Here is a 12,879-nt window from a genome sequence, read left to right as displayed (position 1 = left end):
TTAATATAGACAAGTGTGAGGTATTGCACTTTGGAAGGACAAACCAAGGTAGAACATACAAGGTAAATGGTAGGGCACTGAGGAGCGCAGTAGAACAGAGGGATCTGGGAATACAGATACAAAATTCCCTAAAAAGTGGTGCCACAGGTAGATAGGGCCATAAAGAGAGCTTTTAGTAAATCAAAGTATTGAGTATAAGAGTTGGAATATTATGATGAGGTTGTATAAGGCATTGGTGAGGCCGAATTTGGAGTATTGTGTCCAGTTTCGGCCACCAAATTACAGGAAGGATATTAATAAGGTTGAAAGAGTGCAGAGAAGGTTTACAAGGATGTTGCCGGGACTTGAGAAACTCAGTTACAGAGAAAGGTTGAATAGGTTAGGACTGGAGCGTAGAAGAATGAGGGGAGATTTGATAGAGGTATATAAAATTATGATGGGTATAGATAGAGTGAATGCAAGCAGGCTTTTTCCACTGAGGCAAGGGGAGAAAAAAACAGGGGACATAGGTTAAGGGTAAAGGGGGAAAAGTTTAAAGGGAACAATGGGGGGGGCTTCTTCACACAGAGAGTGGTGGGAGTGTGGAACGAGCTGCCAGATGAAGTGGTAAATGTGGGCTCACTTTTAACATTTAAGAAAAACTTGGACAGATACATGGATGGGAGGTGTATGGAGGGATATGGTCCGTGTGCAGGTCAGTGGGACTAGGCAGGAAAATGGTTCGGCACAACCAAGAAGGGCCAAAAGGCCTGTTTCTGTGCTGTAATGCTCTATGGTTCTAAGGATATTTGGCCATTTTGACTTCACTGACAATCTCTGACAACACGATCGTTCATGAGCTCAATAAACTCCTCGCATGTTTTAGGTGAAATATATGTAGGAGTGCCTGATCCTGCATTTCCAAATTTCTGTATGTGCACCTTCAAAAACAGGTCAAACTCACTTATTACCTCTAGAATGCCCCTGTCATTGCCATTATCAGGCCTGCCAGATATGTCACTGGAGCCTCGGATAGCCAGACCCCTCTTGACCAAAAACCTCGCAACCACCACCACTCTTCTCAATACGTCGGGCCGGTAGACACACTCTGACTCGAACTGTTTTTGCAGTTCTGTATCTATTCTTCCGCTGTCAGACGCTAGTGTAACGTAGGTCAGTATCGTTTTCCTGTGGGGTTCGCTGTTTTCACGCTCTCCTATGCCCTCAGCAGCAAGTCTCCAGTCGCTAAAGCCAGTTTCGAAGATGGACTGACAGTTACAGGACGGTGGAGGAACTCACTCAGGCCTCAGGCCTGAGTGTGCAGAGAGGTACGGACTGTATGTGGGGGTGAGGGGGTACATTGGTTTATTGCTGCCACGTGTATGGAGGTAGAGTGGAAAATCTGTCTTGGGGCAGAGGGAGGAATGGAGCTCGTCTCGCTGTTGTTGACTGTGATCTGTTTTACCGCGTTCTGTGATCTGCTTTACCGCGCTCTGTGATCTGCTTTACCGCGCTCTGTGATCTGTTTTACCGGGCTCTGTGATCTGCTTTACCGGGCTCTGTGATCTGTTTTACCGCGCTCTGTGATCTGTTTTACCGGGCTCTGTGATCTGCTTTACCGCGCTCTGTGATCTGTTTTACCGCGCTCTGTGATCTGCTTTACCGCGCTCTGTGATCTGCTTTACTGCGCTCTGTGATCTGCTTTACCGCGCTCTGTGATCTGTTTTACCGCGCTCTGTGATCTGCTTTACCGCGCTCTGTGATCTGCTTTACCGCGCTCTGTGATCTGTTTTACCGCGCTCTGTGATCTGCTTTACCGGGCTCTGTGATCTGCTTTACCGGGCTCTGTGATCTGCTTTACCGGGCTCTGTGATCTGTTTTACCGGGCTCTGTGATCTGTTTTACCGGGCTCTGTGATCTGCTTTACCGCGCTCTGTGATCTGCTTTACCGCGCTCTGTGATCTGCTTTACCGGGCTCTGTGATCTGCTTTACCGCGCTCTGTGATCTGCTTTACCGGGCTCTGTGATCTGCTTTACCGGGCTCTGTGATCTGCTTTACCGGGCTCTGTGATCTGTTTTACCGGGCTCTGTGATCTGCTTTACCGGGCTCTGTGATCTGTTTTACCGGGCTCTGTGATCTGTTTTACCGGGCTCTGTGATCTGTTTTACCGGGCTCTGTGATCTGCTTTACCGGGCTCTGTGATCTGCTTTACCGCGCTCTGTGATCTGCTTTACCGGGCTCTGTGATCTGTTTTACCGGGCTCTGTGATCTGTTTTACCGGGCTCTGTGATCTGTTTTACCGCGCTCTGTGTTATCTGCTGCGTTGGCACTGGAATGTGCAGCAACATTTGCGGGCTGCCCCCAGCACATCACTGGAAGTGTTGGTTGTTAACGCAAACGATGTTTTGATGTACATGGATAATTAAATCCGAATCGGAAACTGTGCGGGTGGCCTCACCAGCACCCTGTATCCCGGGGACGGCATAAAGGACCCGATTCTCTGTTGTGTGACTCTGACAATGACAACCAGTGAAAGGAGGGCTGCTACAGAGAGAATCTTCCCCTCAGCAGTGCGGTCAAAGGCATGTGGCATTCGGCATGAAGATAGAGGGGGATGACTCCTCCATGTTGTAGTCGTCGGGGTGGTAATGAGGACAAGCTCCCACTATTTATTAAATCCTCCAAATAGCACACGTCTCAAATACCCTCTGCCAACTGCAGCCCCTGCCCTTCACGTGTGGCTTAGCCTGGTGGGACCGATTCTACTGATGGGCGAAAGGGAAAAGGCGGCCCATTGGTGCCTTAAAACCAGTCGCTTTGGACAGATGAGGCTCATCAGCCGTGGTTGGCAGTTCATCCAGAAGGAAAACTCTGATCTCAAACCTCCACTGCCTTGTACATAGAGCACAGAAAATCTACAGCACATTACAGGCCCTTCGGCCCACAATATTGTGCTGACCATGTAACCTACTGCAGAGGCTGCCTAGAATTTCCCCACCGCATAGCCCTCTGTTTTTCTAAGCACTATGTACCTATGAGAATGAGAGACTCATTCCCCCGAGATGCAGCACAGAGCATCATAGGAAGTCATTCCTGCCTGTGGCCATCAAACTTTACAATTCCTCTCTTGGAGGGTCAGACACCCTGAGCCAATAGGCTGGTCCTGGACTTACTCCCATCTGGCATAATTTACATATTATTATTTAATTATTTATGGTTTATATTGCTATATTTATACTCTATTCTTGGTTGGTGCAACTGTAACGAAACCCAATTTCCCTCAGGATCAATAAAGTATGTCTATCTATCTAAGAGATCCTATTGCAGCTATTCCAAATACAAGCTAATGGGGCTGGCTCGGATGGGAATCTTGGTTGGCTTCTGTGTTTTTTTATTTAGGGATATAGGACGGTAACAGGTCCTTCAGCTCCAACAAGCTCAAAACTGCTCCCCCCTGCCCAATTACACCCATGTAAGTAATTAACCTACTAACTAGTACCCCTTTGGAATGTGGGAGGAAACTGGATTAGCAGGGGGACACCCACATGGTCACGAGGAGAACATATAAACGAGGCAGTGGCAGGAATTCAAGATCACGTTTAGTTGTCATTCAGCTCGAGGTGAGTACAGCCAAATGAAACAGCATTACTCCAGGGCCAGGGTGCAAAACACAGTACCAACAGTCGTACACAGCACAAGGTACACACAGTACACACAAGACAGCAGTAAAATATAATCCGTTAGTCTTGCGAGACCATGGATCTGCGCCTGGAAAGTCTTCACTCTCCAGGGCACAGGCCTGGGCAAGGTTATATGGAAGACCGGTTGTCCATGCTGCAAGTCTCCCCTCTCCACGACATCGATGTTGTCCAAGGGAAGGGCACTAGGGCCGATACAGCCTGGCACCGGTGTCATCGCAGAGCAATGTGTGGTTGAGTGCCTTGCTCAAGGACACAACATGTTGCCTCGGCTGGGGCTCGAACTCACGACCTTCAGGTCGCTAGTCCAATGCCTTAACCACTTGGACACGTGCCCACAAAATATAATCACGCAAAAAATATAGTGCCAGTCCCCAAGTTCATGATCGTTGCAGCAGTCTGCAGTCGAATGCAACACACCTTTTCTGCTCAGCAACACACATCAAAGTTGCTGGTGAACGCAGCAGGCCAGGCAGCATCTGTAGGAAGAGGCGCAGTCGACGTTTCAGGCCGAGACCCTTCGTCAGGACTAACTGAAGGAAGAGTGAGTAAGGGATTTGAAAGTTGGAGGGGGAGGGGGAGATCCAAAATTCTTCTGCTGATCAAAGACTGGAGAGCAGCACCAACTCCAAACTGTACACCGCCTCCGGAGCTCCGGTGACTTCAACGCTTCCCCTCCTGGGCGGCTGCAAACAGGCAACACCGCGGCTTGAGGCCGAGTCCCCGCCACGACTGACGCCACACAGCTCCCACGCCGTCCGCCAATAAATCAGTGAATCGGACTTGCAGCATTCCACACTGACAACGACCAACGGGGTCTTGCGATCACAAGAAAAGTGACCAAGACGATCACTTGCCGTTGGACTGCACGCCTCCTCCGTGCACTGACTCAGACTCTCCGAGGCAGGCAGCAGCACGACCCGCACCAAGTCCAGCTCCACCACAACCTCGCTGGTGGGGTAGCCCTGCAGTACTTTCAGTTCTTAATGTCCAGCAGGCTCTTGCGATCGTAAAAAGAACACGTTTAAGAAGAGACAATAATACCTTCGGTTGGCCCTGTAGGAGCTGCTGCATCCGAGCACATTGCCACCTTACCGAAGACTGAACCCAAGTCACTGGCCCAGAAATAGCGCTACACTAAGCACCAAGCCACATCTACACGCCGTATGACTATGATAAATCTCACTGGCAGCATCATAACTGTATCCTTCCATTCCTTGTCGAAGTACCTGTCTTCTTATTGTTCCTTTCCACCTTGCAGAGGGTGGTTAGGGGAGCAGAGAAGGTTACTGGGGTCTCCCTACCTTCTGTCCAAGACCTCTTTCAGAGTCGATGCCTCCAGAAGACACGGTACATCATTAGAGACCCCTCACACCCTCTCCATGAACTGTTTGTTCTTCTGCCATCAGGCAAACGTTACAGGAGCATCAAAACTAAAACCACAAGGCTACTAAAAAGCTTCCTCACACAGGCAGTCAGACTGCTAAATAGCTGCTCCACCTGACTCTGCTTTGGACACTTTTAACTCGCACTGGGCACTTACAACTTGATTTTAACTGACATGTGGCTGTTGTGTTTTACTATTTATTGTTATGTTTATTATTTAGTGTTGCGTTTGTTATGTTATGATTGCGCTGCTCCTGGGAAACGCTGTCTCATTCTGCCCTGCAGAGCTGATGTACGGTTAGAATGACAATAAAGTTTTTTGAATCTTTGAATCTTGAATCTTGAGGTGCATCAGGCGCAAACATTTTTTTGTCTGTTTTTTTCTAAAACCGAGGTGGAGTTGCCAGCTCCAGGCTCAGCTCAGCACGGATGGAGAACATGCAAGCAGCCGGCCAGATTCGAACCCGAGACCACTTACGAAGCCCGGTGCAGATGGCACTACACCACCGGCCAACTAAGTACCTGTCTCTTGCCTCTTAAATACAATGATCGCATCTGATTACACCATCTTTCCTTGTCACACGAGGCCATTCTCCCTTCTCCCTCCCCCCTCCCATCAGGCACAGATATAAAAGCCTGGAAGCGTGCACTGCTGTTATAGACCACAAAATGGCTCCCTCATCCACTAACGTGGATTCCTGGCCTCAAAATCCACCTCATTATGGCCCTTGCACCTTATTGTCTGCCTGTGCTGCACTTTCTCTGTAACTGTGACACTCTATTGTGCTTTCTGGTTATTGATTTCCCTTGCTCCATCTCAACGTGGTGAAACGTTTTGCATGCCATCTGTACAAACCAGTTTAACAATCTTTCTGCATCCAGGTATCAGCCATTAGAAAAAATCCTACCCACTCAGACCACCCTCTCCTTAACCCTCCTCCCTCTCAACCAAAACCCACGCTCTCATTTTGGATCAAACAGAATCATGAAACCAGCGCAAGCTGGCCCAGGAGGTTAGTCTCGATGATACAGCACAAAACCCAATGGGCTGAAGGGCTTGCCGCACTCTAAATCTCAGCCTATTTCCGAGCAGCTCACCCCTTCTCCCAGTGACAGCAAATCAGAGTGCTACAGTACAGAAACGAGCCCTTCAGCCCGTCTAATGGCATCCCAGGTAGATAGGGTCATAAAGAGAGCTTTTGCCATATTGGCCTTAATAAATCGAAGTACTGAGGACAGGAGTTGGGATGTTATGTTGTAGCTGGTGAGGCCTAATTTGGAGTATCGTGTACAGTTCTGGTCACCTGCCTACAGGATTGAAAGAGTGCAGAGAAAATTTACAAGAATGTTGCCAGGACCCGAGTCACAGGGAAAGGTCGAATAGGTTCGGAATTTATCCCTGGAGCTTGTGAGAGTGACAGGAGATTTGATAGAGGTACGTATACAAAACTGTGAGGGGGATTGATAAGGTGTATGCAAGCACTGAGTTTGGGTGAGACTACAACTAGAGGTCATGGGTGAAGGGTGAAATATTTAAGGGAAACCTGAGAGTGAACTTCTTCACTCAGAGGGTGGTGAGAGTGGAACGAGCTGCCAGCAGAAGTGGTGGACGCGGGGTCGACTGCAACACTTCTAGGAGAAGTTTGGATGGTAGGGGTATGGAGGGATATGGTCCGGGTGCAGGCCAATGGGAGTAGTGATGACAGCGGCAATCATAGGATCCACACAGAAGTCAAACTCATCCGCACAAAAACACCCAAGGCAGCGGACAGTCACGACACTCCGCCAGGGAACGAGCGGAGGGCAGCGTGAGGCTGGGTGCCATCTGTTCTCAGACGGACCTTGACTGTCAGTAACTGCTGTCACACAAGCTGGCACAGCAACAGCGCAGGGAAAATCTCTTAAAGGAATAGCACTGGCCTGTCCACGACGACCCTCACCAACTTTTACCGACGCACCACAAGAAACATCCTATCTGGATGCATCAGGCTCGGAGTGGCAAATGCCCTGCCTGAGATCGCAAAAATACAGCAGAGAGTTGTGGACACAGCTAGCTTCCCCTCCACTAACTTACTGGCAGGTCATTTTCCCCCCACTTGTCCATTGCCTCTCAATCACCCTGAAGGATTTGCCCCTTAAATCTATCCCTCCTCCCCCTCCCCCCCCCCACAACCCACCAGCCTCCCCTCCACTGACTCTCTCTAGACATGCCTCAGGAAAGCAGCCAATATAATCAAGAACCCCTCCCATCCCAGACATTCTCTTCTCTCCCCCCCTCCCATTAGGCAGAAGACACAGAAGCCTAAAAGTACATAACCCCAGGCAGAAGGACAGCTTCCACCCTGCTGTTATTGGACTCTTGAACAGACGATAAAGATGAGTTCCTGATCCCCCAATCTCCCTCATTGTGGCCCTTGTGCTGAACTTCCTCTGTGACTGTGATACTCTACACTGAATTCTCTTTCCCTTTGTACTGCCACAGTGTACTGATGTGTAGAATGACACGCAAACAAAAGCTTTTCACTATATCCCGGTACATAATGACAATAATAAATTAATTACCAATTAACCCAACGGGGAGCTGGTCAACCCAGAGGAGAGACACCCACAGGATGTTCTACGAGTCTGTGGTGGCCAGTGCGATCATGTTTGCTGTTGTGTGCTGGGGCAGCAGGCTGAGGGTAGCAGACACCAAAAGAATCAACAAACTCATTCGTAAGGCCAGTGATGTTGTGGGGATGGAACTGGACTCTCTGACGGTAGTGTCTGAAAAGAGGATGCTGTCCAAGTTGCATGCCATCTTGGACAATGTCTCCCATCCACTACATAATGTACTGGGTGGGCACAGGAGTACATTCAGCCAGAGACTCATTCCACCGAGATGCAACACAGAGCGTCATAGGAAGTCATTCCTGCCTGTGGCCATCAAACTTTACAACTCCTCCCTTGGAGGGTCAGACACCCTGAGCCAATAGGCTGGTCCTGGACTTATTTCATAATTTCCTGGCATAATTTACATATTACTATTTAATTATTTATGGTTCTATTACTATTTATTATTTATGGTGCAATTGTAACGAAAACCAATTTCCCCCGGATCAATAAAGTATGACTATGACTACAAGACATCGACACAGTTTCCCCCCTGGTATCCCATTTTCTCTCACATCCCAATGACGTGTGTCCACGCACACAACGGAGTGGATGGTGACATGAGCAAAACTGAATGGGATTAACAAAGGATTACAGTTAATTGTTGCTTGATGGCTGGCAGAGAGTCGATAGGCTGAAGGGTCTGTTTCTAACTCCAGTGACTCCGCTGCATTCCTAATGAGATCATCTCAGAGTTTTCCACAGCTGAATCCCTCCAGTCACCGATGAGCGCCATCAGTAGAGGATTTGTTTCACAGCTAGGCATCAACCATGACACAGTATAAACCTCCAAACAGGGTTTCAGATCCAAACACTGGCATCCCACCAAACCTCAGGATGTTGGTGTGGGGCTTCACACCCAGATCACGGCCAGGTTTAAACTGAGAGTGAGGTTCTTTTGCTCCAGGGTTCCCAACATTTTTCATGCCATGGACTCCTACAACTAACCAACAGGTCCATGGACCTCAAGCTGAGAAACCCTGTTCTACACTGTCCCACCATACCATCTCCCAGGGTCAGACACAGAGTGAAGCTCCCCCTACACCATCCCATCACACACTCCCGGGGTCAGACACAGAGTGAAGCTCCCTCTACACTGTCCCATCACACACTCCCGGGGTCAGACACAGAGTGAAGCTCCCCCTACACCATCCCATCACACACTCCCAGGGTCAGACACAGAGTGAAACTCCCTCTACACTGTCCCATCACACACTCCCAGGGTCAGACACAGAGTGAAGCTCCCCCTACACCATCCCATCACACACCCCTGGGGTCAGACACAGAGTGAAACTCCCTCCACACCATCCCATCACACACTCCCGGGGTCAGACACAGAGTGAAACTCCCTCAACACTGTCCCATCACACACACCCGGGGTCAGACACAGAGTGAAGCTCCCCTACACCGTCCCATCACACACTCCCGGGGTCAGACACAGAGTGAAGCTCCCTCTACACTGTCCCATCACACACTCCCGGGGTCAGACACAGAGTGAAGCTCCTTCTACACCGTCCCATCACACACTCCCAGGGTCAGACGCAGAGTGAAGCTCCCTCTACACTGTCCCATCACACATTCCCGGGGTCAGACACAGAGTGAAACTCCCTCTACACCGTCCCATCACACACTCCCGGGGTCAGACACAGAGTGAAACTCCCTCTACACTGTCCCATCACACACTCCTGGGGTCAGGCACAGAGTGAAGCTCCCTCTACATTGTCCCATCACACACTCCCGGGGTCAGACACAGAGTGAAGCTCCCTCTACACTGTCCCATCACACACTCCTGGGGTCAGACACAGAGTGAAGCTCCCTCTACATTGTCCCATCACACAATCCAAAGCCAGGGCAAGCTTACATTAAGATAGAACAATTTACTGTTTAAAAATCCTCAAAAATCCCAAAACAGAAAAACAAAAAAATCTCAAAACATAACAAAGCAAGATGCCAAGTGACAGAAGACAGACATCTATCAATATCTAAGGAAACAGGGAGACATGGAAATCAGCTCAGGAAAGAGCTGCTGCTCTTACTGAATGGAAGAGTAGAACGAGGGGCCGAATGGTCTCCAGCCACTCCTACTCATGGAACATTAACACCTTCTCTCACTGCAGACGCCGCTGGCCCTGCCCTTATGATTGACAATACTCTCTGTAGACTCCTGTGCCGCAGAAGCAGGCCCTGAGGCCCATCGTGCTGCTGCTGTCCCATCCACCCATGTCCCATTTACCAGCACCTTTGTGCCTTGGTGATTCAGGTGCCCATCTGGAGACTTATTGGCTAGTGAAGACACCGGGAGTTTGGAGAATTGGATAAAGAACTTTGGGGTTGAGGGGTAGGAGGTTTCTCAACTGACAGGGTGGGGTGCAACTGTTGGCTTCAGTGGGCCTGGATGGGAAGGAGATGGAGACCTTGGGATGGTGATGCCTAGGGTGATAATGCTCGTCCTGTTGTTGGGGATCAGGACATTAAAGCTGAGTATTGAAATAGTTTCTCCAACCTATTAGGGAGATGGAGAGCCTTGCAACTGGGGAGGGTGTGTGAGAAAGAAATTGGTTGGGGGGGCTGTTCTGGTTAACGATAGGACAATAAGCCAAAATTCTCATAGCTCAAATGCTTAAAGTTACGAGAGGCATAGATAAGGTAGAGAGTAGTCTTTTTCCCAGCAACACACACAATATGCCAGAGGAACTCAGCAGGTGAGGCAGCATCTATGGAGAGGAATGAACAGTCAACGTTTCAGGTTAAAACGTCTCCTCCACAGATGCCTCCTGACCTCCTGCATTTTTGTACGTGTGTTGCTCTGGATTTCCAGCATCTACAGAATTTCCTGTGTTTAGTCTTTTCCCCAGGTTGGGGAGATCAATACTAGGTGGCACATGTTTTAGATTGGGGGGGGATTTAAAAGGGACCCGAGGGGCAACTTTTACCATCCAGAGGGTGGTGAGTGTATGGAACAAGCTGCCACAGGGAGTGGTTGAGGCAGGTACAGAAGCACGGGGGTGGGGCTTGGAAGAATACGGGCCAAACTCAGAAAACTGGGATGGGCGCAGTGGTTAGTACAGCCTGGTTGGGCCGAAGGGCCTCTATCTGTGTTCTGTGCCTCATACTTTGGCAACAGGTTGAGCTCCAGGATTTGGAGGTCTCAAGAGGCAGCCTCTACCCTTCCCAAGCTGGGCCCCACATTCTCTCACCTGAGGGCCAAGGGTTCAAGTCCCACAACCACCACATTGGAGCAAGTCCCAGGACAGTCCCCGGGTGGAGCGCCAAGGGGAAAGCCATCTTAGGTCCCATCTGTTCTTAAAAATAAAAGATTTCCCCCCTCACCACAACCAATACCAGAAGGGAAAACTACCCCTCCGTCCCAAAGCCTCCATTGGAAAGACGAGGAGGGGTCTCCCTGTGGTTTCTCGGTCAATGTTACAGGGAACCTACCCATTAGCAGTCTGCTGTTTCTGGGATCCTGCTGTGCACGGAGTTGCCGTCGAGATTCCCCGCGTTAAAACCCTTCACTAAACAATGAAATTCCATTAGCTGCGAAGGTCCTTGTGAGGTCATGAAAGACACAACAGGAAAGTGGGGGGCTTGGGATAGGATGAGCAGAGAGGGCCGAAAGATCATCAGCGCGGTGGTGAAACATGGCTCTCACCTGTCTGGGTGCCCCAGAACGAGGTCTAAACTCCGAGCACAACAGGCAGGGCCGGTGCGGTGGAGTGGTTGGGGAGGGGGTCGCCCCGTTCTGACGCCACCCTACCCTCCGAGGCAGATTTCAGACCAGCGCAGTTCCCCCGATCCGCCCGCCCGCCCTCCCATCACATCCGCTGGGCCGAGTAACAAAAGACTAATAGCAGAGATGTATCTGTCCAGGACGAACGACCCGCAGAGCTCGTTCCGTGCGAGCACTCTCACAGGGGAGGGGGGCAAGAGAGGAGAAAAATAATATCCCGGGTGAGCAGGCGAATTAATTATGCACGATGCGAAATGCAAAAATTAAAAATGCGCCCGCGACCTTGCAATTATTGCTAATTTACTTGAAGGCAGCAGGTTTAAATTCTCCGCAATGTCCCTCCTTCCCGTCATATACTCACTCTCAAAATCTTCTTTGATGTCATTGTCTCCGAATTGCAAATGTTTCATAAAGCAGAAGGGCGGGGGGGGGGGAACTGCGATTTTTTTTTCAAATAAACTGGGGGGGGTGGTGTAAATTTCCGCCGATTGTAGCGATTCGCTGCTTCCCCCTCTCTCATGCACACACTCACACTCCCCTCGCACGGTGGCCTCTGCAGTCTTACCGGTGTCAAAATAAGGAAGGGGAGGGCTTGAAAAGCACTGTTAAAAAAACAGGAGGGAGAGAGAGAGCGGGGGGGGGGGAGAGGGATCTGTAGTTTCTATAGAAACTGCGACCAGACGAGACGATGAGGAAATCGTTTTGCAAGATTCCCCAAATTAACACTTACAAGTGTGTGTGTGTGTGTGTGTGCGCGTTAATTGCCATTCCTCACCCCCCCTTTGCACACTCGTGTTCACCCTCTCTCAATCCCCATTTTGTCTTAAATACATCATCTTCCGTGTAAAAAATTGCAACCAGAACGCTGTATTGCAATGCAAACCAGTCGCCAAAAACATGCTGCAATCTCTCCCTCTCTCTCTCTGTACCAGTAAAACAATATTTACCTGCAATAGATGGCCTTGTGTCGCATTTAAACTTCTAACGTGCCTATTTTAATCGCCAAAACGTTGCAATGCACATAAATCAGGAAGGACTGTCCCAATATTTTACTTTCTGGGTTAGAGAATCTGCAAATGCTGATACTTACACTTATTCGGGATAGGGTGTCCATGATTGAGTTTAAATGGTATATTTCGCCGGAGGCCGGCTCTGCCATGCTAAAATGATACGTGCGATGCTCTCTCCCTACTGAGATGCTACATGGGCTACCTGTGCGCGCTCACGGCGAGGAGGCTGCGGCTGGGGAACGAGCGCTCGGTGTGGGTAGCTGCAAGTCCGGCGCAGGCGCAGGCGGGGCGGGATCCCCCGTCGCCGCGCCTGCGCGCTGGCCCGCCCGGAGCTGCTGCAAGATGCTAGGGGGTGGGGTGCGAGAGACGGGCTGGGTGGATCGCAAGATGCAATGGGGTCAGAGGCAGTCTGGGCGTGCAAAG

At 50.0% G+C, this 12,879-nt stretch overlaps 1 protein-coding gene across 3 annotated transcripts in view; it reads right to left on the bottom strand.

The window, feature by feature from the left end:
• LOC134343072 (tripartite motif-containing protein 46-like) overlaps nt 1-12,667 on the bottom strand; it is an 81,124-nt gene extending 68,457 nt beyond the window's left edge. For 2 of the 3 annotated variants that reach the window (XM_063041931.1, XM_063041933.1), the window contains exon 1: nt 12,537-12,667. In XM_063041931.1, coding sequence (XP_062898001.1) covers nt 12,537-12,605 — 69 coding nt within the window. In that variant the 5' untranslated portion in view covers nt 12,606-12,667. Of the gene's footprint in view, nt 1-11,807; nt 11,898-12,536 lie in introns of those variants that run through there. The other variant, XM_063041932.1, reaches the window with a different exon arrangement.
• Between the last annotated feature and the right edge of the window lie 212 nt (nt 12,668-12,879).

Source organism: Mobula hypostoma, chromosome 2 (genome assembly GCF_963921235.1).
Source record: "Mobula hypostoma chromosome 2, sMobHyp1.1, whole genome shotgun sequence".
NCBI classification, from domain to species: Eukaryota; Metazoa; Chordata; class Chondrichthyes; order Myliobatiformes; family Myliobatidae; genus Mobula; species Mobula hypostoma.
This window is presented reverse-complemented; position numbering and strand designations above follow the sequence as displayed.